Raw genomic sequence first — 26,811 nt, 5'->3', positions numbered from 1 at the left:
AGGTACCTTCTCTTGGCCCTGCCCCATGGCAAGGAATTTAAGCTTTCTGCCTCCAACTCCTGACCTTTCTGCTAGTTTCATGAGGTCACTGGCTGGGTCAGAGCCAGGACTAAGGATGAAGACAATGGGGGAGGTAGGTGTGCTCTGTTCATAGATGGCATCAAAGCTGATCACTGGAGGCTGCACATATCTGAGCAGAAATAGGGATAAATCTTCATAAGTAAACAAAAAAAACTTAAGTCTGGATTACTGTACATAAACAAAACCACCCATATGTTGACTTTTATGTATATTGTGTTATCCAGAAAGACAACAGTCTCACTTCTCGCCCATGGTGACAGTGACATAGTCAGTGACAGCTCTATACACTCTATCAAGACGGAAGCAGCGCAGCAACAGCAGCTTCTGGAAGGCTGTCAGATTTTCCTTATACTTCATGGGAAAGGGAGCCTGCTCTGGCCCATCCAGGTCATACCACTGAGAACAAAAGGAACAAGGATTAATCCCTCAGGTGATTCAATAAAATGTCTGTAACACATCCTGTGACTGGGGTCACTTACAGATTTCCAGTCACTGGGGTTTTTCTCCACATCATCAGGCAGAGATCCAAATTGCTCAGGGAAGAGCTCAGCTAGCTTCATAATGTCCTCCCAGCCCTGGTCTGGAAGCCAGGTAAATGGCTTTGTGCGCTTGCTCTTTTCCAAGGATAGATTACCTTTACACAGAAGATGGGTAAGAGGGAAAAATGCAGTGCTAAACTCTGTGTATGTAAGTGTGTTTTCACATGCTTGTGTGCCTGTGCATGTAATTACTGTGGTCTGCTAAAAGGGTAACTAAAAGCAACTAAACCCCAAACCTAAATCTGTGAAAAGTGTGACATCTAATGGTAAAAGGCATGCTACACAAATTGCCTTCTGCTATTGGCTGATAGTTAGTGCTAGGTGATGTTATCTTGTTGTAATCTATAGAATTCTTTATATGATTAGATGTTTGGCTTTCTAAAGATTGGGGTTTGGGGTTTACTCACTCCTTCATATTTCAAGGGAACTCTATCTGCCTGTTGCCATCTCACCCTTGAGGAAGAACTCCAACTCCTCCTGAGGTGCCCTCTCTTCTGCCTGCTCAATCTTTATGGTCATGTTGAAGGAGAAGAGCAGCTTGTGTCTCTCAAATAGACCTGAGGATATACATCGTTAGACTAGATTTCAAGCTGTGCAAAAATCTTAAGTATTGTGCATTATCTTAAGAAATAGTCTCTTTCCATCTTTCCCTATATATTACTTTACCTGTGCAGCCATAGTTATAAACATTGTGTGTCAGAGTGTTCATGATGTTCTTCAACCTTTCGGACAGGATGGAGTCAGACAGGGATCTGCGCAGCGAAAAGTCAAATACTTCCAGGTAGGAGGCGAGAGAGTACTGGTACATGCTGTTAACTACAGCCATTTCTGCCAATACAAAGAACAGGATGGCACCACGCTTGGCAGCTGGACGGTATCCATCTCTCAACTTATCTATGTCCACTGCTGTCTTCTCAGCCAGCTTAAGCTTCTCAGATACCTGAGGAGCACAAATTGAAACACAGTCAAAAAGCAGGTTTGAATGACTTCACTGGTCAATTGCACAGTTTCAGTGAAGCAATCCGATTGGTCAAAGACTTATTAAAAACTTGTATTCATTTTCAGTAGTTATGGCTTGGTATGCCAACACCTCTGGTAATTTTGTAGCTAGTTAGTGCTCCTTCTTGTTTTTTTTGTTTTTTTTTTTAGTAAATAAATTATTGTATGCATGTCTGCATACAAGTGTTGGTAAACATTTTATAATGGCAATTATTCTCTTGAGGACCTTCTTTGCTGTGATAATGGGTATTCTGGCACTGCTAAAGACCACCTCTCGTCCTTCATGTATCACCCATAATCACAGTAAAGATTGTCCTCACAGGTATAGCATAAGATAATGACTGACAGCACAGTTTACGTCACATCTTGAAGCCAATTCCAGTGGGCCAGGTTGTTCACAGACTAACCTCACTGGCTTTTGACTTAGTCTCCTCCAGTGTGAGGACAAGCTCTGTGTTGTCCAACATGTTGCCTGTAGACGTGGCCAGCTCTCTAAGCAGGGAGTCCTCGAGGTCTTTCAGCAGCTTCTTATTCTCACTTGTCTCTTGGATCAAACGCTCGCGTTGCTCTTCCAACTGCTTTCTCTCAAAGCCTACAATAACGCTCAGCAGCTGGTCCTCCAGACCCTTGGGGGTCACTATGAGTAACACAAAAAAATAAATCGACATGGACAAGACACAGCTATAACTGCCAACATTTCTTTTGTCAGAGACTAAAATGTGTTTGCTGTACTGAAGGCTCTCACCAGTATAGTTAATGACCATGGCTTTTCCAAAAACAGAGGGGGAATACTTGGGGTTTGCCAGCTTGGTGTTGAGGTAGAGTTTAAAGTTGGGATCATAGTCCACCTCTTTGTCTCCCAGCAAAATAACCTGCCTGCCCTCTGCTCCTTTTACATTTTTCTCAAGGACATTGTCAATGACAGGGTCAATGTACTCATCGACATCTTGAAAAAGGAAAGGGAAGCCAAACTTGATGGCCATCTCTAGCTGTTTTAAGAAGTCTGGATCATTGAAAGAGGAGATCTGGGGGGAAGAGGATGATTATATTAGATGGAATATCATCCGGTATAAGGACATTGAAGAGGAAAAATAACAAACATAGCAAACTATGAATATGAAACTTTGTACCTTGAGGTTGTTTTTTTCCTCCTTCTTCTTAATCCAGTTGAGTGCTTGCTGTTGGGGGTCAATACACATGGGGAAGCGGCTGGCTCTGGTGGTGAGGATTCCGTTCTGGACTGACAGCTCATCTGGGGGCAAACCCTCTGACCCCCACCTGTCACACAAGGTGTATTTAACACATGCCAGGCCCCCCATGATCATTCTCAATTGAAATCAAAGAAAAATCTAAGTATAGGTTAAAGAAACTTGACTAACAACTTCACAAAGATATCAGTCTTTACTGTCTACAGTCTATAGTATAACACATTTTATATATATATATATATATATATATATATATATAGCTTTCTCACTGGCTGCAACCCAGATCTACCTCCGGGTACAAATAAACTTACCTTAACCTTAACCTTAACCTTATGTTATTCATAACAGTGCTTTAATTTAAGTGTTATGGCCAAGTGTATGTAATTCCGTTATCATCTCAGTCTTCCACACGAAATTACATCTAAAGAGAGAGGAAGAAACCCCAAAATGGATGAAAATGGCACAAATCAACTAGATCCCACCACTACAGTGGGAAAAAAGTTAAAACACATTTATTTGTAGAGCCAAGGTTACACCAAGGTTGGTGTATTTTTAAAAATGTACTTTACCATTATTAGTTTTTTGTGCCACCTTTCACCAGTTTTGTGGTCACAATTTCCTTCTTCTTTCTTTAGTTGTTAGCTCACTCCACAGTGCATCAGTGGACACCAAAAGCACTTGTGCTGCCCCCTTTTTATTACCTTACATTTCATGAAGACATCCCATCAATTTGCATTGTGTTGATACCTTTTCATGGTTATCAAACCACTCTGTGAGCACTTGTACCCTCTATAAGGATACATCACCATTCTTGAAAGTCACCTGGGTAGCAGCAGGATTTGTGTAATGAGTAACAAGACCACCTCTCTACCAGAGGATCCAGGTTCACACCCATATGTCAGCAAGTATCTGTCCTGCTGAAATAGTGACGCTTACCCTGAGCAATAACTGAATTCCTAAAATTTGATTTTAGGAATTCAGTTTTTATCTATGAAAGACTAGAATCAGCATTATTTGCAACATATATACATAAGCATTTCATTTGTCATGGCATGTTTGGTGTAGAGTGCATACACTCCCTCCCACCTGCTGATTTCCACCTCATCAATCAGAAGATTCTCCACTCTAAAAGGCTGGCTCAGGGGGATGCTTCTCTCCAATACGTCCTTCTCCCACATCTGGTACACCATCTCATTCCTAAAGTCCCAGCTGAAGGCTCCCTCATAGCTCAGGAAAGCAGCAGAGATCAGACAGTCACCTAGAAGACGCACACGCCGCTGCTTCAACTCCTCCAAATCAAGCGTCCAACTGAGAATGGGTATTATGACAAATGGGAAAAAGAGGAAGTAGTGAAGAGAGGCAGGCAGAGCATTAAAAGGAAAGACAAAGAGGAGACAAGGAAACAGGATAAGCAATCTTTGGCCATGGGCTCAAATTAAGTACTGTGATTCCATGATCTGTCCCCTAGCCTCACCGCTCGTTCTCGGAGCCCAGGCCAGAGATGAGCTTGTCAGCAGCTATGAGCCTTCTTTCCATAACCTCAGCCTCCTCCTGCAGCAGCTGTTTTTCCGCCATGGCAGCGTGGTATTTGTCCCCAAGAGCTCCCAACTCCTTCTGGATAGCACTTAGCTCATTCTGAATATGCTCCAGCTCCCGCTTGCTCTGGAAGAAGTTCCTCTCTAAACGTGCCACCTATCAAAATTGGTGCACATCCACCGGTTTATTCTCCATTGATTCAGTTACAACATGATGCAGTAATAGTTATACATTTGTTGTATTACCTTCTCTCTCTTGGGTTTTATCTCCCTGGCAACATCACAGTAACCCATGACAGCTTCCACAAACTTGAGCATTCCCGAGCCAGCTTTACTGATTGCCTGCATCTCCTCAAAGCTAGTCTGGAGGTTTGCCAGGAAGCCTGGCAAGAAGAAATTACAAGGACAACATTTGTTAAGAACTTTGCCAATGGAAACATCATTATTTTATAAATGCTTTTGATAATCCACTAAGGCCAGCATACCTTTGACAGTTTTGACCTGGCTTGCATTTATGGAATCACAGTCCATCTCCATCAGAGATCGCAGGAAATTAGCCTCTGACATCATCCCCTTGGCTGCCTGCCAACTGATCTCCTTGTGGCCACGTATCACCAGGATACACTCACATACCACCTGCACCTGTTTGGGTGGCTTGGCAAAGGATCTGCACAAGAATGTATCAGAACACCAGCAGGAAAAAGCACACGGGAAAATGATCAACAAATATTGATGTAAAGTAAACCTTTAACATTTGTTAAAGGAGTAAAAAAATATTCTTAGCTAAAGAAAGATTCATCTTGCTTTTAGCGATTGTGGATGTATATCACAATCCATGTGATACTTGCTATGCACAAATCTTTCAACACAGCTATCACTAAGGACTTTGTCAGTGTCAAAATGACTAATTGAAAGCAGGATAAAAGCAGCTGGTCACACCATCCTATTTACCTGCCCCTTTAAGAGATGTCATATAAATACAGATCATATATTCCCAGTCTGTGACATGCATCTTGTTAGCTTTGCTTGCTCACCTCCAGTTTGCAGTGGCACAAATGGCACTCTGTGAGTAAAAAGCAGCAATTCTGATTTATCAACTGTGTGCAGATTGATTATGCAAGTGCAGCTGAAGATGGGTGCAAACTTTTAATGCCTTTGAACTGATGAATATGTATTTTATGGTACTTAGGCTTATGTTTCTGAAGTCAGTTCATGTTACACAACATACAAGGCATTGTCCTCACTTTGCTTACTTATCATTATTGTGCTCCACAATATTCGCCTGTGGATCAACGGTAAACACAAAGAGGGTGATGCTGAGGATGATGATACAGTGGTAGCGGTGGAGGAGGAGGAGAATGAGGAAGGCAGACTGCCCTTGCCCCGGTGTGCCAGGGGCATCAGGGCTTTAGTGAGACGAAATTTTTTCTCCCCTGACTTTTTCATGGATGGTCTATTATATAAAATCTTTTGAACTTGTAATGCTCCTTTTTAAATAGAGTTGTTGGTATTCTAACTGACTAACTGAAAGACAGAGCTCAATTAAATGTCAGATGAAACACTCGCTAAGTAAACAGTTGTGTCCTTCATTTTTTGCTGCTGATTTGCACCTACACTAGCAAATCAGAAGGTCAGATCTGAGCTACTGTGTTACTGTAATCAGGACTCCACATATTCTGTCATTATAATTTCAACATTTGTTTGCAGAGGCTCAACATGGGATTGAGCAGAAGACCAGGACTCTTGACTGCTTGCTCAGACTCTTGAATTTGGTCATCAATGCTGGGTGTTTCAGCAACAGAATAAATAAAAATACTCAGAGGGAGGGATCACCGGATCTCTGTGACATCAGATTTGTCCAGGTCTTGCAGGGCAATGCGGGCTGCCTCCAAGGCAGGCAGAGCCTCAGCCAGGGAACTTTCAGCATCTTTCTTCTCAACAGCTATCACTTTGTTCTGCTCCTCAATCTCTTTGGCTTTGTCTTCTGCCAGGGTCTTCTTCTCTTCAGCTGGAATGGGAAGGTATTAAAATGAATTGGGCTGTAACATCCAAGATTTGTGTTGGGTTTTGTAAGCCTAAATTATGTTTACTATCAATCCTGATAATGGCAAGATAAGAAGTGGTTGTCCTCACTGACCCACAGTGGTGTTCGTGCAGATCTCCTCCAACAGTTCCTCACAAGCTGAGGATTTTTCTGCTAGGACAACCTTCTGCTCTGCCAGCTTGGCATTGAGCTCAGTCAGTTGCTCACTGGCCTCCTTCAGCTTATCCAAGCCTCCTTCTAGGCGCTTGCACTGAGCTAGAACAGGAAAGGAAAAGTTAGATCGCTCATAAAATAAAAAGACTACAATCACAGCCCATTGAACACAAAGTATACCATAGGGCATCAGTCTAACCTAAATGAGGAATTGGACATTCCTATAATTTCTGTGTGATCTTATTGGATGTTCCTTCTTCTTACCCAGGATGTATTGGTCCTTGTCCTTAAGGAGGTTGGAATATGTGCTAAGGAAGTCCAAGTAGTTCTTTGGGGTGACATAGTTACTGCGTCTTAGTTTCTGCAGGAACATCTTGCTGTACTCTCCCACAGAGCCGTGGACCATGCATACATGGGCTATCACTGCTGCACAGTGTGACTCAGGGATCATTGGATTCTCGCCTGTAAAATTCAATTGCATGTTGGAGGTTAAACACAAGTTAAACAACAGAAATGCAATGTTTTCTGAAGATTTTTTATAGTTTGGGCTCTGAGACTGATGTTAATTTTCAGGTCCCTTCCACTATCAGCTCCAAAAGGTGGTACAGTTTCTCTAGAATTGTATATCATGACACAAGGACAGTTGTGCTGTTAATCATTAGTTTTGGGGAACAAGTTGAGCAATGATGCCTGATGAAGATTTACTGCAATTACATTACTCTGTATGTGGTAGCAATAATCGCAGCTGTGGGGGGGGGGGGGGGGGGGGGGGGGGGGGGGGGGGGGGGGGGGGTCACATATAAATTAATATAAATGAAAAACTCAAATTACTCTCTAAACAAAAAATGACTCATTTTCATAGCAAAGCCACTGAATGTACAAATGTTTGTTGTTACAGACCAAGGAAAGACTGTGCCACAGCATGTAATGCCTGCGGGGGCCATGGAAGGAACCAGTCTATCCCAGTGTTGTTCACCAGTCCTGAGGAGAAAAAAAATCAGCCAAATACACTTTTGCAAAAATTAGAGATAATATTACAACCAAGCTGTATTTCACCTGGGAAGTTCCTGCAACGTGTTCTCAGGGTGTCTCCCACTGGGGACATGCCCAAAACAATGTGTAGATTGTTGGCACTCTTGTTAACAAAGTACTGCCACAAACTCTCCTTGGAGGGGCCTGACCCCATCTTCATGGCCTCATCACGAAGCTGGTTGAGAACTGACTCTTTCTCATCATCAGGGAACAGTGCAGGAACAATGCCTGGAAATCAACAAATCACTTGACTGCTGTTCTAGAGCTATCATATCAAAGAATGACACTGTAAAAGAATGTGAGCCAGGATTTAAGTTCGATATCCAACCAGAGGTGAGCATGTTGTTAATGAGTTCCAGGAAGCCTTCCTCAGCAACATGAGCATCGGTGAACAAGAACACCATCTTCTTATTTTCAATGCCAAGCTTCAAGTACAGGGTTTTTAGGTCCTCACGGAAGTTGGCCTCTGTGTATCCACGGCTTAGCGTGATCTCAAACACCTGGAGAAAGTAGTTTCCATTACTACACAGACTTGTCTTTGCAATTATTTCTGTGTAAGATTTTGTGATGTTGTGCAATATAGAAAAAGCACACTTCTAAAAACAAGCACCAAGCTAACAGTTTCTGAGATGATAATAGGGACATTTGCTGCTTGAGGAAAATTGTATCTGCTCCGAATGTGCTACCTATAGAGTGTATATGTAGAAGAACTGGTGCTCTTTTTAATTTAGAAATGCTTTCCCTTTCTCTAAGTCTCATTGGGAACCATTTGTCCTTCTGCACAGATTTAATGGTATACTTATGTTTTACAACCTCACAGCCGGCAGTGAAGGCAGCAAGCTTGGTGAGGGACTGCTTGCCAGAGCCCCCAACTCCCACTAGCAGGGCGTGGCCACGGTTCATACGAATGATGCGATGCACCCGGGTCAGATGCTCCAGGGCATCATCAAACAGTACTAGGTTCATCCTTGACTTATTCTCATTGTACTCCTCTAGAATTTCCTGCAGAATGCAAAGATAGAATCCACTTTCAACATTTTATCGCATGACTAATAGTGACAACTAATGACAACCTATGTCCTTGGATACTACCACATACCAAAAACAAAACAAAACAAACAAAAATATTTTTTATAACTTAGATTTCATAATGTGACAGTACCTGAAACATGGTTTGGGAAGCCTCATAGTCCTGTATGTCCTCATAGACCCTTGGTTCAGACTCATTGAGGGCTGTCCTGTAGTCTCCAAACAGGATGGGGTCCCTCATGGCTGCCTCCAGGTCTGACTTAAAATGCTCATCAATTAGGTTCTTTATATGGCCTTGGACCTAATGGAAAATGGTACAAACACAGGGTATATCTGAAAGCTCAAATACAACTTTACCCCACGGTCTACTGTTTTGTTTTGTTTTGTTTTTTATAGACAGTAGAGGCTAAAAGCCTAAATGTGTAATTACAATAAGAGAGCAGTTACAAAAATAATGCTTGTTACTGTAGTCAAGACGAAAGAAAATATATAAATGTAACTGCCAATATAATTATTGTTATTACCAAAGTTTTGTCTGTTTCACTGATGAGTCTATCATGGAATACTCTCAGGCACTCGTTCCTCCAAACACGCACAAACTCAGTGACTGTCAAAAACCTGTCAGAAGAAATGTGCCAGTGGAAAGATATTTACAATACAGGTGAAAAGCAATATCTACAAGTATTAATAAAATGAAAACACCAAATCCAACCTCTCAGCCGTGGTCAGGGTCAGTCCATTGTAGACCCTTGACAGATCCCTCAGGTTGAAAATATAGTGAAACTTTGAGGGAGTGGGTGGAAGGTCTTTGATGATGTTCTTGTAGAGTTCAAGCGTGCAGAGAGTGATTTTATCACAAACCTTTTGTATACCTTCCTCAAATGCCTGAAATATTTGATGAAGTTGAGTAAATTATAGTCAGTGGTAAATTCAGATGTATTCAGATCCCATTAATTCTGTGCCACTACTGAAATTTATTTCTCAAGACTTATAATTTTAGGATTTCAGTTGAAAATTAGACAAGAATTAATTGTTTTGGTACAAGGAATTTACATGATTCATTAACCGCACTAGTACTGCCATGTGTTTCATTCATTCAGACATTCCACTGGATTTAATAAAGCCAGTTTCTAAGGGTTCTGGATTATTGAGGTTCTAATATGTTCTGATTTAAGAAGACGACAATGCTGCTCACTTCAGTGTGGCCTTTGAGGATGGAAGCGTAGATGAGGTGGAGGGATGCCTCCTCAGGGAAGGGGATGCTGAAAACGCTGAAGAGGGAGATGAAGCGGGGATCCACCTCGTTCCTCCCACCTCCTGCCTTCCCCATGGCGGCAATAAAGCCAAGGTCCTTAAGGATTTTATAGTTAAGCTCCTTCCCTCTGTCATACATGCCTCCACGGTCCAATAACAGCTTCAGTAGTGCAATAGGCTGCTGTGTACCATAATCATCCACCTGGGTGGGCATATCTCACAATTAGGGGGGTCTGTGTGTGTGTGTGTGTGTGTGTCAAAACGCATAGAATAATATTGTTTAAATAATCCAGTTCTTGTTAAATAATTAATAATAGTAATAGTTATAATAATAATAGTTTCTTTCTGTTCTCACTTTGTCTCCCTGCCAACACCACACACACACACAGCGCACACACCTGACATGGTTACAGACTCTGTCTCTCTCTCTGTCTACCTCCTTACATTCAAATTTTGAGTGTAATTCATTTGACAAAAACAGTTAAAATCCACAATAAAAAAGGTAAAGATGAATTTGACGGATAGAATTATTTTGTTTTTCAAATATTCAATAGATATCACAATAATATCATTATCGCAAATTCTTTTAGCATGACAATCATGTAGTAAAAATGTGCCTAAGCCCTAACAGCCCTAATCACAATACAGTTATCAAGGTAGGTTGAGGTGGAGGAGGACATAAAGCATTTGCAGGTACCTTTGGCATGTTCAGGTCATCTATAAAGACCAACAGTCTCTTCCCCATTGGAGGTCCGTAAGTTTCTTTCGTCCTTTTCTCCACATTGGCCTCAAGGTTCCTCTGCAGGTCCATTGAGGTGGTCCTGGATGAGAAGTTGATGACTAGAGTCATCTGGAAACAGAGAGGATAAAATCAAAGAATGTTTTAGACACTATTGGAATTACTGTTTTACATATGCATGGCTATTCATTGGAACTTATAACAAGCAACTTTCTACAAGCTCCACACAGTTACAGACAGAAACACTCTCCTAAAAACAACACACAATCCTTCCAAAATCATCAGTTCCCTCACCCCTGACCTATCACCTCTCATTGCCATGCCCTAAAAGCAAACTCCATTGCTCCCAACTGAGACCACACAATCCACCAACACTTCATCCTGCTTCCCTCTGGCTGTAGATACTGTTCACTCAGATGCACCAAGGCCAAATTCAGGAAAGGTTTTATACCATGGGCCACACATGCTCTCAACCACCTCAGGACAATGTTGTCCCTCCTGTAATTACATGCTGCATACTGAAGTGGTGTTAACCAAGATCCATCGCCATCATACTAATTTCTGACATTCATTCAAATATTAAGGTGTTGTATTTTACTGCTCTTCCCTGTTTGGTACTGTCCTTATGTCTTCATGTCTCATCTTACTGTGGTGTTTATGGCATAATCTGTCCATGTACAACTTGAAGATTTCTTTAAAAAAGAAGGTATACAATTTTCCCCCATACAGTAAACTCACTGTGGTATCTGCATTGAGATTCTTCAGGAAGTTCTGAGTGGTGGCAGTTTTGGAGGTGCCAGCCTCTCCAACCAGAACTACAGGTCTCTTTATCTTCACCATTTGCTCCAGCATCCAGTTGGCTCTGGTAGTGTCCACAGTTGGGACTGTAGGGGAGAGGAAGGATCAGAGGTAGAAAGCAAAAGCGCATGCAGAGCTTGGAAAGTGCAAACATTTGAAATCTATATGTATGCAGGACATGCTAGCATGATAACTCACTAACTCAGTCTTTACCTAGAATATCTATAAACTTCATTTCAGAGTTATGGATGTATTTGGTGACCAGAGAATTCCAGGGAACCCACTTCTGCTGCACTCCATCAAAATGGAAATCATAGAGTGTTGGTAGGTTTCCTATAGGCAGAAATTTGGTTATCAGTAATATAATTTTTGATTTGTTAGTTCATTATTTACCCATTCTTTGACAAAATTCATCGAGATGTCAACTACCAGTTCTCCTCTAACCTGGGATCTCTCCAGGCCCAGCCATCGTGTTCTCATCATGGACTGAGGGTAAACCTGACAATTTCTTAATGAACTCATCAAACTTGGTCCTGCCACTGTCAAGTAGTGTGGCCCCAAGAGAGCAGCACAGAGCTTCCAGGAAGTAACACTCCAAAACCTCTGCACTGTCGCACTCGGTGTCCAGCAGGGCATCTAACATCAAGGACAGCTGAGTCACCTGACCACACCAACACATATAAACAGGGTGAAAGCATTACTATGGACAAGGGACTGTACTAAACAGTTTATGTTGGATTATAATTCTTCATGTACCAATACAACAACAGGGGCAGGGCAAGACATTTGAGGTGGACAAGGTTCACTAACCATGTTCAGATCTGTCTGAGGGACAATAGTCTTCAGTTTCTTTCCCTGTTTTCCATCAACAATACCATCCACAATCATGTCAATAGTGCTGGGCACATATTTTTCAAACAGCTTGTTCAGGTCGTGTTGTTCCTACACAAAAGCAAAGACAGAAGTCAAGACTTTCTCAAATTACATTTTAATTGTGCTAAGAGAGTGCAAATAGTATATAGTAGATGAGTTTTTCTCATACCATGGACGGTCTCTTGTTAAGCCATCTCTGCCAGTACGGGGTGTACCGAAGATTTTTGGGATCAACAAACACCATCCCACAGCGGGACACAGTGGCAGGGGAAGCATACTGCAGATCTCCAACCTGTAACAGTTGCATAATACTTACAATGAGTTCGGCACATGTAATGATTTGGCAGAAAACTTACACTTGGTGCAGCAATCTCGAAATTCAGACAAACCTCAAACAGCAGGGCACAGTGACCCTGTAAACGGATCCTCTCTCCATTGGCCAGAGTGAGGAGCTTGTTGTCATCCATCACTGAGTTCATATTCTCTACCCACAGAGCATCCACATCCCCATCAAACAGAATGTACCTGTGAATTGAAGTTCATGTCTTCATGCAGTATTTCTTATAATTCCTTAAACAGATCAGTATTTCCTATAGATGTTTTGTAGATGTGGTCAGTGGGGGTACTTTAACACTATAGTTATCTGAAATATGTGGGTAAAATATCTTATTATTTCTTAAAAGCCTCTATTCTACCTCCTTTCTTTTTTCTCAGTAGGCCTGTTGATGTCACGGAAGATGTTGGAGAGGATCCCATCTGTCCAGTCTCGAGTGACAGGGTCCAGAATGCCATAAAGTTCAATCACACTCATGGCTTTAGGGTTCAGGGGATACATCTTGGTCAGCAACCCTAATCTGTCATTATTGGGATAAAATATCAATATCATCAATATGACAAGGAGTTTTCCAAAAGGAAAGATCAGTGAGTTGCGGTAAACTTGGTGGTGGAACTAGCACTGACTTGGTCTGCGCTTGACATAATGTGCTGATCACAACTGATTTTCCTCCACCTGTCGGGCCCACCACCATGGTAGTGTGCCTAGTCATCATAGTTTCATACATCTGAACCACTTTATCCACCTGAAAGAAAAGTTAGGTTTAGAACATATCAACATTAAAGCACAGGTTTCACATGCTCTAGCAACATCGCTGACATTCAAACTCTAAGGACTTTCAGTTGCATAGAATTTGGACATTAAACATGTAAAAACAGATGAGACACCTGGTTAGGCAGCAGGACATATTTATTTTCTTGTAAGGTCTGATCTACGGTGTCGTTGAAGGTGGGATAGCGAACACGAGGGCAGTCCAGCCCAGGGAACAAGTCTGAGATCAGTCCAAGGAAAAGAGGCACATCCTCAAAGACAAATTTAGGCAGGTTCATGTCTCTTAGGGCACGCATCAACACCACATCCTGAAGGGGAGATATGAGGAAATAACAGGAGGAAGTATTCTGTATTACTTACAGAACAACATCTGCATAAATAATGCTGTAGTTCAGTTACTTAACACATTATCCAAAAAGGAAATATTTTCCAATTTGGCAATGAAACCAAAACACATGAGTTTCATAAGCTTTCAAAGATGCACTTTGGAGTTTTACCTCATTGAGGTCTGGCGAGCCTCGCTTCAGTTCTCCTGCCATCACTAGTACAGATTTCAGGGCACGCAGGCCAAAGTCATAATGAGACTGCTTGGATAGCTGCTCACGGGCTAGTTTATACAGCACTGTCATCTTCTTTGCCAGTATCTGGATTGACAAAGAATGTAGATCAAATCTCACGTAAGAAAATTACTATTACTATAATACTTTGGAGGAATACAGTATCTTAGCGGAAAAACAATCTGCAGCACAGTGGTAAATTTGCAGATTCTTACCACACATATATGAATTCTGTTTTAATATTTAGTAAGCCATCTGTAGTGCACTGGTAAATTTGCAGATTCATACGACATATGTAAAAATTTTGTTTTAATATTTGTCCAGAAATTCCTGACGTGCATCTGGAACCAGACCTAAGAATTCAAGTGTATTGCACTATTTAGTTCATTTTAAGTCATTCAGGATTAAAACTAAATACTAAATACTGGCAAAATACTTAAAATGTTGTATAAAATGTGTTTGTATGTGTGTATCCTTCACCTTGGCCATGAGGAATCCCTCAGAGAAGAGCATGATCTCACATATCTGCTGCAGGTCAGGCACAATAACTACCACAGGTCTGAAGAGGGCTTTGACTGACTCTGGCAGCTCTGTGCGCCCTGCGTAACCTGGGTTCATGGTGATGAAAATCCCCATGCGGCCATCCAAACTGATTTCCTGGCCTTCAAACTGATGCAAATAATGGGGGGAGTAAAACTTAACTGTGTGCATACAGTGAAAATCCAAAACTCATATTTGTTATTATCAAGAATGAAACAGCCTCTGTTACCTTTCAATGCTTTATGAAAAACATAATAAATCGGATGCATTCATTACTGTTTCTGCTCTTTGGCTCCAACTGACTTACATGGAACCTCTTGAGGTGCATGATCAGAGCATTGCGGATGGTCTGAATTTGGGAGGAAATGACAGATAGCACCGCAGCATCAATACGGTTGAACTCATCAAAGCAGCCCCAAGCTCCACACTGAGCAAGGCCAGAAAAGATCTTCCCAACAGCCTGCAGACAGACAGAAATTGAAGGATAAAAACTAATGACAAAAGAAAATTAAAACAAATTAAAAGTGGTTACTTAGTCCAGCAGACCATCCATCAGCAGTTAATAAAGCTAAATACTACAACTTTGGGCCACAGGTTTTAAAATTCATGCTTTTGTGCATATGCTTTCCAGCATGTGGACAAAGGAATGACAACAAGACAGAATTAGGATGCAAAGATACAATCAATGTACTTCTGAAAAACACTTATTTATCAAATAATTTGGGCAATAACAACAAACATACTTCTGTGTGAAAATTTATATATCAACAAATTTGTGTCCTTTCCTAGGAAAACTCCATAGCAAAGATTTAAGGTAGGAAAAAGGCTTTGCTGGGTTCTTGTTCTGCATAAGGAGGCATCTCACCTTGTAGTCCATGCCCTCTCCACAGTTTGTAACCACACAGAGGAGGCCTAAAGCCTTGGCCAGGTCTTTGGTGGACTCTGTCTTTCCTGTACCAGCTGGTCCAGCAGGGGCTCCACCAAGGTACATGGAGAGAGCCTGAGTCATAAATGCACACACACACACACACGCACACACACTATGTTGTCGATACAAGCTCACAGAAAAACATATGCTAACTCAAGTATCTGGGGAATTTTGTTTGTGAAGTAAACTCTGCAAATCCAGACAAACCTGTGTGAGGGTTAGGTAGATGCGGTCAGTCAGCGGCGTTATAACCAGCCGACCGTTCAAACCCATGTATTCATAGCCATAGGAGAAAGTGGCACTGCACTGATGCACAAACAGATCATCAGGTTCCCGCAACCAGTAGAACCTCAGCTGGCTTTCCCACTCAAACTCATGGGCGTCCATAATACTGGGGAGAGAGTTCAGAGAGTTCACCTTGAAACATAGAATTAAAATGATATGAAACGTATAGGGTATAGACCGTGCTGTTTATTCTATGGGATTGTTTTTTTTATTACACTGCAGCTAAACAAAATGCAAATTAATAGCGTTAACCTGTTCATGACAAAGCTGTCAACAATGTCTCTGGCATGGACATCGATGATAAGGACAGTGTTAATTTTACGTCTGTCATTTTTCTTCATGGGCTGTGTGATGCGTGTCACCAGCTCATCAATCTGCTGGTGCATCTGCTTGGCGTAGTTTTTAAGAGCATCCTTCTTTCCCTGCTTCACTTTGTTGAAGACGTCCTCCACCTCCCATGTCCACCACACCTGGTTCCCAGCCAGCACCACCATACCCTGGTACAGCAACATCCAGTCCACCCTGAGGGGGACATGGGACTATAATAACAACCTTGCTGTGGTACGCCTCACTTGGATATAAACATATACAGACACACACACACACACACACACACACACACACACACGCACGCACACACGCACACACACACACACACATATATCTGCACAGACCTGCTCATGTTTTCACAGTAATAGAAAATGGCTTCCTTGGTGATGAGTCGGTTGGTTCTCCTCATCTCCAGCAATACTCCAGTCATCCAGTCCTCCACTCTGCCATCTGCTGGGATGGGCTTCTTCAACTCCATTATCTCACCTTCCGCAGATACCAGGGCTCCAGCAACTGTCTCCCCATTGCTTCCCACTTCAAACCTCAGAGATGCTATGTTGTCATACATCTTGCGTGGCAGGGAAGAGGAGATCAGGTAAATGTTATGTGAAAGCTATTAGCTATTTCTCACACGCACAAATCTGAATGGAAAGTGGTGATAATCTCCCTTATCCCTACTTTGGAGAATAATGTGTAGTGATGCAATGAAATGGAATTTCAGGGCAGAGTAACAATACTATTACCAATAACATTACTCCTGTATTTACGGGAGGACAACAAAGGCTCATTTTTTAGATTGGCCAGTTTATTTCTCTTTTTGTTTCTTGTCTCTCTTTTTGCCTCTTAATGTGCAAACAGGGAGCAATGCAGTTCATATAAATTCAAGAGACAGCCTTGTCTAGTGCGCCCCCATGTTAAAGAAGATGCACTATACAACAGCCAAGATGTAGTGGTTATTTAAAATAACAATTTCTAATAACAGCCAGTCAAAATAAGGATTAATGAATATAAAACAATCAGACTGTCCTCATTTCTTCCCCCTTAAAATGACTAAAATGTAACAGCACGGAGCAACAGAAGAACCGCACCTGCTGTAAAAAAAGGCTCCACCTTATCAGATGTAATTATCAAATGAAATTCCATTATTGGAACAATAATAGATTTTTTTCATTTATGGGAGGATAATATATCAGCCATCTATATAATGTGCATCAGTAATTATGTCTCTTACGTCTCCCCTATCATTTCCTTCACTCAGTAGGGGCCTGGTACCTTGATCATGTGCTCTTGGACACAGGCAGGGTCGCTGCTCCCCATGATGCTGAGCAATTCATCATCGGAGATAAAGAAGAAACGAGGGAATGCGTTCCGCTTGGAATCCAGATAGTCATTGAGACTCTTCTGGCACCGCTCTAGACCATCACTCAGGCTCTGCAGATCTGTTAGCCGGTTGGGAACCAAACAGCATCGCTTAATGCTTGGGTCCCTCACTGTGTCACTCATTATCTAAACAAAGCAGAGGACATGGTAGTAATTATTAATGTTCAGGTATCTAGAACTTTGATTTAATCAGGTTTAAGTAATCACAATGTACACTCACTTTTTTGAACACGCTATCAATTTTATCAAATTTCTTAGCCTCCTCTGGTAGCTGAGAGCGGATGTCTCCACCAATGAAAATGCTCTCCAGGTACATCCATTTTCGTTGTACCAACATCCACACCTGCGCAGAAATCATTTTTTAGATCCTGAGATTTGATAGATTTGCTAGAATGTAAGGGCTAGCGTTCCTGACTGACCTCTATGACCTCACTTATGAGCGACAGGGTTTTCTCCCACTGTTGAACAGTGTCCAGGAATGGTCCTACAAAACGGCTGCCTGCCATACTCTGCAGGTTCATGGCATCATCATCCAGGTTCTGCAGGATCTCATCCACTGCACCCAGGATAGAACCACGTTCCTGTGTGCCTTTAAAGTAGCGTTGTACACCAAAATCCATGTTTTCCCATGTCTCGACCACCTCCTTCACCCCCTGCATATACATATACACAAACATAAGTAAGTAATATATTTACTTACCAAACAACAATAACATCTTCAGTGTCTGGGTAAAAAAGATCCAAAAGGCCACCTGGCTTAAAGTAACTGTAAAGAGGAAAACTTGCCTTCTCAATACTGAGCTCTTTGACAGCAGAGGTGACAATGTCACCTATGACATTTCCATACTTGTGCAGCTCCATGGCAAACATATTCTCCAGAGTGAAACTGTCAGGGTTCATCTCAAACCTAGTGCCAGATCTTTCCATCAGTTTCTGCCAGTGTCTGTGGGCCAAAATATTAAAAGTTATGCTCTGTACCTTGTGACATCATTGGCTTATTCTCGGTATTACACATTTTTAGTATTTTAATATTTCATGGCATTTTGTTTTTCAATTTACTCCAGAGAGGTTCTGGAGCTGATCCACTGACCAACCTGTCTCTGAGCGCTTCATTCTTCAGATCCAGCAGAAGAGGCAGAGACTCTTTGAATTCCTTCATGCGGCCCTCAAGGAAGAAGGCCACAGGCAGTGCCCGTACATCTTTGGGCAGCTTCCTCAAGCTCTTGATGAAGCTTTCAACACCGTCCTGTAACAGCTGGATGTTTAAGTCCACCCACAGAGTCTGGGACCACTCTGTCTTAGCTGCCTGAGAGATGAAAGGACACAAAGATGAAACACATGAAGACAATGACATGTACTCAGTTCTTCTGTCAACAGCCACTAACTCTGACCTTCTGAGCTTTGTAGATGTCAAAGATCTGTCGCAAGCCATTCATATCCTTCTGCACGTTGAGCAGTTCTGGGTACATGGTGATTGGTAGGTCAAAGAGCTTCTCAGCATTGGCCAACTCCTGCCGCCCTGCCTCTATCTTGGCAAGCTCTACCTCATAAGTTTCCATAACGGCCAGTCCTACAAAAACAAACAAACAAACAAACAAACAAACAAACAAAAAAACATAAAACAGCAGAGAACAATTCAATCAACAGTAGATCTGTTTTTTGAATTAATGTGTAGATGAAAGGGGGGCCTTGTGCTTGGGACACAAGCTCACCTAAGTGTGATCAACAGAAATTTGGGAATTTTGTGATCAAAGGTGATGGTGCATCGATGGTGCATTCGCACTGCAGTTGTGATAGAGGTTGGATTACAGGGAATACACTATCAGTAGGTGTGGTAGAGGCTAGCACTCATCATGATCAATCAAATCAGCTCTACTCATTCCTTTTAAAAGTAGTGCACTGCCCACCATGATATAATAATGGTTTTATAATGGGGAGTCCAGTTTAGCTTCTCCCAAAAGGAAACTAATGCTCTTTTCCAGGAGGTGCTATCAGTGCAGAATATGTGGCACACCAAATATATCCTCGAAAAAAACAGATGATGTCTCTTTTTAAGGTGAATTTATGTTTCTGGAGATACAGCGTAGCGGCCATATTTTCAATGAATAATAATGTTGATGTGATATTTTGGAAAACAATGATTCACTCAGTAACAACATATGCAATTATAACAAACTCTGTAGAACAACAAAACTTGTTTCTATTATTGTATCAGATACCTGTAGTCCAACAGTACCTTTCTCCAAATTATCTCCCATTGCTCCAGGTCCATGCATGTTGAAGCTCTCAGCAAAAATAGACACCTCCTGTTTAAACTCTTCAATCTGCTGCTTAGTGATCTGTGAGAGCAGTGTGGGGGGTGGGGGGTGGGGGGGGGACCCATGAAGCGTAAGCTGTGGTGGATGAGTGCTTATAAAACTGGTATGACTCAATCATAGCGTTTGAGTTTTGAAGGAACTCAAATTGATTCAAACTGGAACATGATCTTGCATTTTCTCATTTTCCATATCTTGCCTATGACTAGACAACTAAACTTTTTATTTGCTGTTTTTCTGGGATGTATGGGAACACAAGTTATGATGTCTCACCTCTACGAAAGATTTTTTGACATGTATCAGACTTCGATCCACTTGTCTGGATTCCGCCAAAAGGTCGCCCCACAGTTGGTCAATACTGGTGGCCAATTCAAGCTCCTCCTCTCCAACCTAAACATAGAAAAGGCAGAACAACTGCTTTGACAAGGATCATAACAGAGATTACGCTATTTTCTACAAAAAAATAAAATGTTACACAAACTGCTCTTTATATGGCACTACCTCTATTTTGTACATGGCCAGAGTCCTATATCTCTCCTGAATATCAGTGAACCTCATCTCCACAGTCAGAGACATGCCCCTGATGTCTGAGATAGTGCCAAGGACAAACTTCAAGTCTTCCAATGTGTTGGGGCTCTGCTTCAGGTTTTCAGAGAGTTGCTGTTCATAAAAATGAGCATAAGGGCAGAGTAATTACACATGAAAAATAATAAACTCTCAACTGTAAACTAACGCTAAGGTATGACCACGAATAAATGATTTGTGAATAATATTTAGATGTAGTAAACATGCATGCTGAGTACCTTGAGTTCATCTCTTAGGCTTAAGAGATCCTCTCTGGCAGAGCGGTTGAGAAACATGCCCAGTGAACTGATCCAGGCCTGGGCATTCTCACGCAGTGTCTGAACCAAAGGCTCCAGGTTCAGATAGATGATGTGCTCAGTCTTGGAAAGAGGCTCCAGCATCACCTCCTGATTGATATGAGTATAGTACTGTAACCTATCATCATACATAACACAGGAAGGCTTTTTTGCTGCAAACTTTTCATTGACAGTGGCTTTGTCCATCTTCCACAGGGGCCCGTAGTGTTTCCAGCAGTTAAGGTAGTGGCCCACAGAGCTGAGCAGTCGCTGAACATTTTGGGACACTGTCATGGCACTCTCATTTATCCGGGGATTTGGATACACATCACTGTAGAAGCTGAATACCACCACTTCGTCTTCTCCACTCACACGCTGTGGAGGGCACTCAATGCAGGTTCCACGCATCCAACGCACAAAGTGCTAAAGGTGTAAGGACAGGAGATGTGTAGGATCAAGTTGCACTCTCATTAACGCATTACAAACAATATTAACAAATATAGTTAATCAATAAGTGGAGGGCAAGAGGTTCTACCTTGGTGCTCTCTACACAGTTTCTGACACACAGCATGATCAGCATGTAAACATCATTGCTCTTGGGCTGCAGCACAATCTCAGGGGCAGAGAGGATGGCTTCAATTCGGAAAAGAGGGGTGCTTCCCATCAGTGCTTTGTTAAAGGCTTGAATGTTCCTAAATGACAAAATATGCAAAAACTTTATAATGTGTCCTAGACAGACATTACACTGTAATTCAAAACAAACACTGATTTTTTTTTTATGCTAACAAAATGTACAAATTGTTGTTATCACTGTCCCAAATCACCTCAGCACCATCTTGAAGAGGGAGTCAAAGACCTTGGTTTCCCAGTAGGTGTAATATTGTGTCATGTTTTCGGCTTTGCCACTGCTGGTTTGCATGATCAAACGCTCCGTCATAGTGAGAAGGGACCCAATGTCAGCGTACTTCCTACTCAGCAAAATTAGATCCTTTGCCCGTTCTTGTTGAATAAGCTCACAGAACTCCCTCACACCTTGAAAAAACAATGTCAAGTAGATGATGAATGTTGAACAAATAACATAAATAAATATAATAATGTTATTCAGCATATATACAATGTATACACATAATTTCTTTAATTAGTTCATACTCTCTCACACTCTACCTGGTAAGTCACTTAATTTTTCTCTAGCTGGAAATCTGAAAAGGTTGGCCATCTCCAGGAAATGCAACTTAGCATCAATGTCCATCTCATTCTTCCTAATCTGGTTGGCAAGAAACTCAAGCTTAGAGATAGCTTCAGTGGCTTGAGAGATAAACTTGGCGATACCTAAAAACAAACACATATCAAAATTCTTGTTCATCTCATCAGACTGAAAATGCACCTAAATAACACTGTAGATAGTTTTCAATAAGTGCATTTGCCATACCTATGGATTTCCAGTTGAGTCTCCTGCATCCAAAGCTCAACAATTTCCTGAACTCGTCGATCTGTTTGGCCAGCATAAAAAACTTGGCATCATTCAGGCTGTCCGTTAGGGAGTGGTAGCGTTTTAAAAGGTCATTCAGATCATCTACACACCTAAAACCAAAGCCAAGCAAGAGATGACATAAGTGATGACCGTGTTGTTCAGTGCACTCAGTATTAAGTAATATGGGACTGTCAGTACCTGATGAATTTTTCTTCCTGTTTAGCCACGGTAATAACCAGATCAGACACAGGGTAGCCATGTAGTCCAAGATGTTTGGCCTCAGCAATGATCTCCTTGATCTCAAAAGCAAAATTGACCATGTATTGAACGTCCCTCTCTGACCTCTGTTCAGTTGCAGGGGCCACCTTAAAATCAGAGTGATGAAGAGAAAACGCACGGAATCAGAAAAAACTGCAATTATCAACTTCATGTCACACATGTTGACTGACAGTTATCAGTGTGTTTCTGCTCAATTTCTGAGAGAAAGGTACTGACCATCTCTGCCTCGCCTTGGTGTCTACTGGTAGTCATGATCAGCAAGTTTCTGTTCATCAGCGATGGTAGGGTCTTTTCTACCTCTTCTTGCCAGTGCTCATGCTTCTTGACCTCGTAGTCCCTCATCTGCATTCCCACCTCAACATATTTTTCCTTGACCTGAGCAGAAAACACAAAAGTTAGATCATGCTTCAAATAATATTTTATAATAGCAGAAAAATATTTACATTATTGTAAGATAACTGCTCTCACCGCTTTGCCGTGCTCACTTTCCAACATCTCTGGCATTTCTGCTAAGAAGTGAAGAATGGGGGTTTTGATGCGATGTAAAAGACAACGCACCCAGTAGATGGCCCCTGCCACCGGAGGCTCTTTCTTATTTAACGGAGGGTTGTCTTTCTCCATCTCAAACATTCCAGTTATCATGTTCAACTACACCAAAAGTGACAGAAAAAAAAATTCAAGCTTTCTAAAGGTATCACTGGGATATGCACTATGTCATAAACAATTGTAATGTTTGATTTGTACCCACAACTAGCATCCAGTCATGTAGGTCATTCAGGCTTGCATACTTACTGAATATAAATCCAGTTCCAAGTTCCAAACAGAGCTTAAATAACATTTTTAATGCAGACTCAAATATAATCAGCATTTTTGTGGTGATTTCAACAAGTACCTCTTTGTCATACTGAGCCAGGACATCATTAAACTTTTGCATCATTTGTTTGTTGATGGCCTCTCTGGAACGTATGTGTTTACATTTCAGTAGCATGTCAAAGGCAGCCGTTGCAGAGCGCAGTGTCTTGAAAGACTGGTCAATGAACTTGATGGCCTCTCCTTCAATAGCCTATTCAGACATAGGTCAAGGATGACTGAATCAGAAAAGTGTGATAACTAAGGAATATATAAAAATTCTGCTTTTTGGTTGTCTAACCTCACCTCAACCTCGGTGTTGAACTCTTGCATGATCATTTTCCAGCTGGTCATTTTAGACATATTGAATGGGTCAAAGCTGACTCCCTCAATGGGTACAATCAGGCTATCCACCCTGCGCAGTACATCATCAATGCGTCTTGGGTCACCAGTCACAGCTTTGAGCTCCGGGCCAAAGATGTTATGGAATTCCTCCAGAATCTGCACAACACAAGGCCAAGGCAAATCAATTATCACAACATCTTAACCTTTCAAAAACTGTATTATGAACTGCTATTTGTGCTATTTCTGCTAAGTGTCCAGTCATCATGTGAGAGGTCAGTCTTTGTGACGTTTGTCTGTACTGACCTGCAGGGCATCGTACAAGTCCTGGCAGATGGAAGCCATGTAATCACTCTTGCCAAATAGTCTCTTGAAGTCAAATTCCCAGCGGGGACATCTGCCTGACTCCTCAATCTGGGCACGCATCTCAAAATAACTTGACTTCCACAGGTCTAGAATCTTCTTAGCATCCTGCACCTTAGATTTGGCCATCTCTCGCTTCTCTCTGTTTAATAAACAGAGCATTGTAGAGGTACAGTGAAACCACAGAATACCCCATGTAGATACTGGACACAGTTTATCTTTCTATTTAATATATACATTATAAATTATTCAAGATACACCTAATATCCATAGCTCCCATGCAAAATTTCAAAAGTAGGCAAAAGGTAAAACCAACATACTTGAAGAGAACGCGGACATGAATCACACGAGCCACACGCTCACACAGCTCCCAGGCAATACGCTCCATTAGTGGGACCATGCGCTCATCTGTATTGTAGTGCCTGGAGATTATCCACACCAATTGTAGACTGTACATCATTGAAGGAATGGTGTCCAGGATCAAAGCAAAGTTGGCTCCTGTAGCCAGGTTCTACAACAGGGATTAGAAATTAACTTTGATGGTTCCATGGGGACAAACAGTGCTGTTGATTGGGTTGGAAGATGCATTTGAATATGTGAGTATGTGCAACTGTCTGCCTCGTGAATATTTTTTTATATATATATTGTAATAACAACTGATTTTTTTCCATTTATATTTATACTAAAAGACTCACAAGACATGAGATTTGTATTACAGTTAACACTTCCTGTGTTAAGATCTATATGCATTCATGAGAGCAACCACTGCGTATGTGTACCACTTGCCTCTGGCTGAATATAATTTATTTAAAAAGTAAAAATTAAAACTTGTGAAACAGTCGCTATAGGATTCAAGGTGCAAACAAAGGTGGCCGAGCACCACCATCGCTGCAAATAAAAAAAAAACGCTGCAAATAAAAAAGAAAAACGCTGCGTTACAAAAAAAAACAAAAAAACAAAAAACGATGCAAACAAAAAAGCCAACACCGTAATGAATTACCTGGGACTATTATTGCCGATGCACAGGTGTGTTTTTTTAATGTGAGAGAAGAAGAAGAAGACAAAGAAGATGACGCAAAACAAGAAGAAAAACGAGCAAAGTTAAAAGTTACTGTTTAAACAGACATTGTACTGCATTAACTGTAGTCGCCATGTGTTTTCTATTTTTCATGGCAGCCCCGAGCAATAAGCCCCTTGACGCCATGGGTTACAGTGATTTTACAAAGCCCCTCAGCCGTTGTCAAATCACTGTAACCCACGGCTTCAAGGGGCTTATTGCTTTTATAAAACGGTTAGGCCTACCCTACATATAACCCATAAAATAAACACACAAGAAAAAAAATCAATAATTTATTGGTAATAATGCAACAATGAAATTGAGAACTATTCATTCTTCCACCAAGCAAGATAGAGTGCACAGAATGGTTGCCAAGCAACACAGACGCTAAGATTGCTTTATCATCTAGCGCCATCAGGTCACATCAGGCTATTTGGGCTCGTTAATGTTGAATTGGATATTACCGTTAATAGTGCAATTGTTAAAATAGTGTTCAATTAAGTTTGCATCGTTGCTTTTTTTTTATTTGCAACGCAGCGTTTTCTTTTTTATTTGCAGCATTTTTTTTTTTAATTTGCAGCGATGGCGGTTCTCGGCCACCAATTTTTTACGTTAATCTTGAACACTGCCTGTCATTTTTGAAGACGACAACAGGAAATGTAACTGACTTTCAGTAATAATGTATCTATGAGAAAAATTGCATTGGAATGTTGGACACGGAGCCGTGCTGGCTAACCTTGAAGTGCCTCTCCAGTGTGTTAAGAAAGCGAACATTATCCGCTGACTCCTCACGGTACTTGGTAAGTTCAGCCACAGTTCGTTCCAGGTTCTGAACAGTGACTGAGTCTGCTTTGGTCATCACCTCCACAACCTTCTTTACCACAGGCAGATTGAACTGCTCACGCAAAGCACTCAGGATGGCTGTACGCTCCCGCCAATAATCTATCTCAGCCAAAGGGCCAGGTGCCTGGAAAAATGGAGGATGGATGGTTCATCATGGTTTATGGATCAAGCACAAGTCACTAAGCAAAACATCAGCATTCTTCTTCCTCATTAAAAATGTGTTAATGTATGAATCACTGTGGGGAAATTATTTCTGTGCTCAAGGACACAAACCTGTGGTTTCTTACTCTGTTGCTCCTCAATAACAATGGTAATCTGAGTCTGCCAGTTCATCATACACTGCTCCAGCTTTTCTACCATCTCTGGGGTAGACAACAGTATATCCACCTCTGGCTTCAAGTCTATATCAGGGATGTGCAGCTTAATCTCACCTATAATGGAAAGGTTTATCTGTAGATCAGTGATTTTCCCCCATGGAAATAAACTGCTATGTAAGCATGAGTATTCCGAGTGCCTGTTGATTTAACTACTGTTTTCTGCTACATTCACTCACAATATCACTGAATGGAGCTGTGTCCCAATTCAGGGTCAGCATCCTTCGAAGTCCGGGTCCTCCGAAGTCTGGGTCCTTCGGAGGACCCGGACTTCAACCGAAGCATCCTCCCCCGTCAACTAACGGCTACGAAATGGGACAGTCTAGCCTTCGGAGTATTTCCTGGTTGCGTAACCGCCGTTACCGCCGTTTCCATGACAACAAACTCCGGAGACCGAAATATAACGTTTCTTTCTGTCAGACAAGACAGAACAGGGGTTTTGGTTTAACATATATGGCGTTGGATGTTCAAATGAGTAAAAAACGAATATTTATAATGTGAAATCTGAACTTTTCTCCGACTGAGCAGCAGCACGCAAAGCATTTTGGGATACAGGAGCCCGCAAATGCTAGTCGCGGTGCAGCCTTCGAATCGGCTACCAACGGCTGGAAAGAAGGCCGCATTTGAAGTGCGCATTTCAAATGCCGAC

General features: G+C 41.7%; 1 protein-coding gene across 1 annotated transcript in view; it reads right to left on the bottom strand.

Moving 5' to 3' along the window:
• dnah10 (dynein axonemal heavy chain 10) overlaps nt 1-26,811 on the bottom strand; it is a 33,514-nt gene that overhangs the window by 3,639 nt on the left and 3,064 nt on the right. Inside the window, exons 7-69 of the mRNA XM_030053243.1 lie at nt 26,062-26,219; nt 25,682-25,912; nt 24,209-24,399; nt 23,832-24,030; nt 23,490-23,684; nt 23,227-23,397; nt 22,803-22,982; nt 22,551-22,709; nt 22,254-22,399; nt 22,014-22,165; nt 21,749-21,913; nt 21,409-21,616; nt 21,120-21,276; nt 20,528-21,007; nt 20,226-20,384; nt 19,998-20,114; nt 19,646-19,748; nt 18,801-18,979; nt 18,504-18,715; nt 18,196-18,352; nt 17,829-18,062; nt 17,630-17,752; nt 17,302-17,535; nt 16,374-16,597; nt 15,952-16,221; nt 15,622-15,805; nt 15,352-15,486; nt 14,794-14,946; nt 14,427-14,615; nt 13,887-14,033; nt 13,506-13,697; nt 13,245-13,363; nt 12,980-13,138; nt 12,674-12,809; nt 12,454-12,576; nt 12,222-12,353; nt 11,856-12,072; nt 11,625-11,744; nt 11,352-11,497; nt 10,572-10,724; nt 9,816-10,076; nt 9,333-9,505; nt 9,145-9,238; nt 8,754-8,921; nt 8,405-8,593; nt 7,920-8,091; nt 7,616-7,819; nt 7,460-7,540; nt 6,824-7,021; nt 6,500-6,661; nt 6,196-6,370; nt 4,848-5,029; nt 4,609-4,745; nt 4,302-4,519; nt 3,914-4,135; nt 2,750-2,897; nt 2,365-2,644; nt 2,027-2,256; nt 1,287-1,560; nt 1,073-1,177; nt 561-715; nt 323-477; nt 7-190 (exon numbers count right to left, since the gene is read on the bottom strand). Of these exons, the coding sequence (XP_029909103.1) occupies nt 7-190; nt 323-477; nt 561-715; nt 1,073-1,177; nt 1,287-1,560; nt 2,027-2,256; nt 2,365-2,644; nt 2,750-2,897; nt 3,914-4,135; nt 4,302-4,519; nt 4,609-4,745; nt 4,848-5,029; nt 6,196-6,370; nt 6,500-6,661; nt 6,824-7,021; nt 7,460-7,540; nt 7,616-7,819; nt 7,920-8,091; nt 8,405-8,593; nt 8,754-8,921; nt 9,145-9,238; nt 9,333-9,505; nt 9,816-10,076; nt 10,572-10,724; nt 11,352-11,497; nt 11,625-11,744; nt 11,856-12,072; nt 12,222-12,353; nt 12,454-12,576; nt 12,674-12,809; nt 12,980-13,138; nt 13,245-13,363; nt 13,506-13,697; nt 13,887-14,033; nt 14,427-14,615; nt 14,794-14,946; nt 15,352-15,486; nt 15,622-15,805; nt 15,952-16,221; nt 16,374-16,597; nt 17,302-17,535; nt 17,630-17,752; nt 17,829-18,062; nt 18,196-18,352; nt 18,504-18,715; nt 18,801-18,979; nt 19,646-19,748; nt 19,998-20,114; nt 20,226-20,384; nt 20,528-21,007; nt 21,120-21,276; nt 21,409-21,616; nt 21,749-21,913; nt 22,014-22,165; nt 22,254-22,399; nt 22,551-22,709; nt 22,803-22,982; nt 23,227-23,397; nt 23,490-23,684; nt 23,832-24,030; nt 24,209-24,399; nt 25,682-25,912; nt 26,062-26,219 (11,276 nt within the window). The remainder of the gene's footprint in view (nt 1-6; nt 191-322; nt 478-560; nt 716-1,072; nt 1,178-1,286; nt 1,561-2,026; nt 2,257-2,364; nt 2,645-2,749; nt 2,898-3,913; nt 4,136-4,301; nt 4,520-4,608; nt 4,746-4,847; nt 5,030-6,195; nt 6,371-6,499; nt 6,662-6,823; nt 7,022-7,459; nt 7,541-7,615; nt 7,820-7,919; nt 8,092-8,404; nt 8,594-8,753; nt 8,922-9,144; nt 9,239-9,332; nt 9,506-9,815; nt 10,077-10,571; nt 10,725-11,351; nt 11,498-11,624; nt 11,745-11,855; nt 12,073-12,221; nt 12,354-12,453; nt 12,577-12,673; nt 12,810-12,979; nt 13,139-13,244; nt 13,364-13,505; nt 13,698-13,886; nt 14,034-14,426; nt 14,616-14,793; nt 14,947-15,351; nt 15,487-15,621; nt 15,806-15,951; nt 16,222-16,373; nt 16,598-17,301; nt 17,536-17,629; nt 17,753-17,828; nt 18,063-18,195; nt 18,353-18,503; nt 18,716-18,800; nt 18,980-19,645; nt 19,749-19,997; nt 20,115-20,225; nt 20,385-20,527; nt 21,008-21,119; nt 21,277-21,408; nt 21,617-21,748; nt 21,914-22,013; nt 22,166-22,253; nt 22,400-22,550; nt 22,710-22,802; nt 22,983-23,226; nt 23,398-23,489; nt 23,685-23,831; nt 24,031-24,208; nt 24,400-25,681; nt 25,913-26,061; nt 26,220-26,811) is intronic.

The sequence above is a fragment of the Myripristis murdjan genome, chromosome 6 (genome assembly GCF_902150065.1).
Source record: "Myripristis murdjan chromosome 6, fMyrMur1.1, whole genome shotgun sequence".
In the NCBI taxonomy this organism is placed as follows: domain Eukaryota; kingdom Metazoa; phylum Chordata; class Actinopteri; order Holocentriformes; family Holocentridae; genus Myripristis; species Myripristis murdjan.
Note: the sequence above shows the minus strand (reverse complement) of the source record. Positions and strands in the feature narration are given on the sequence as shown.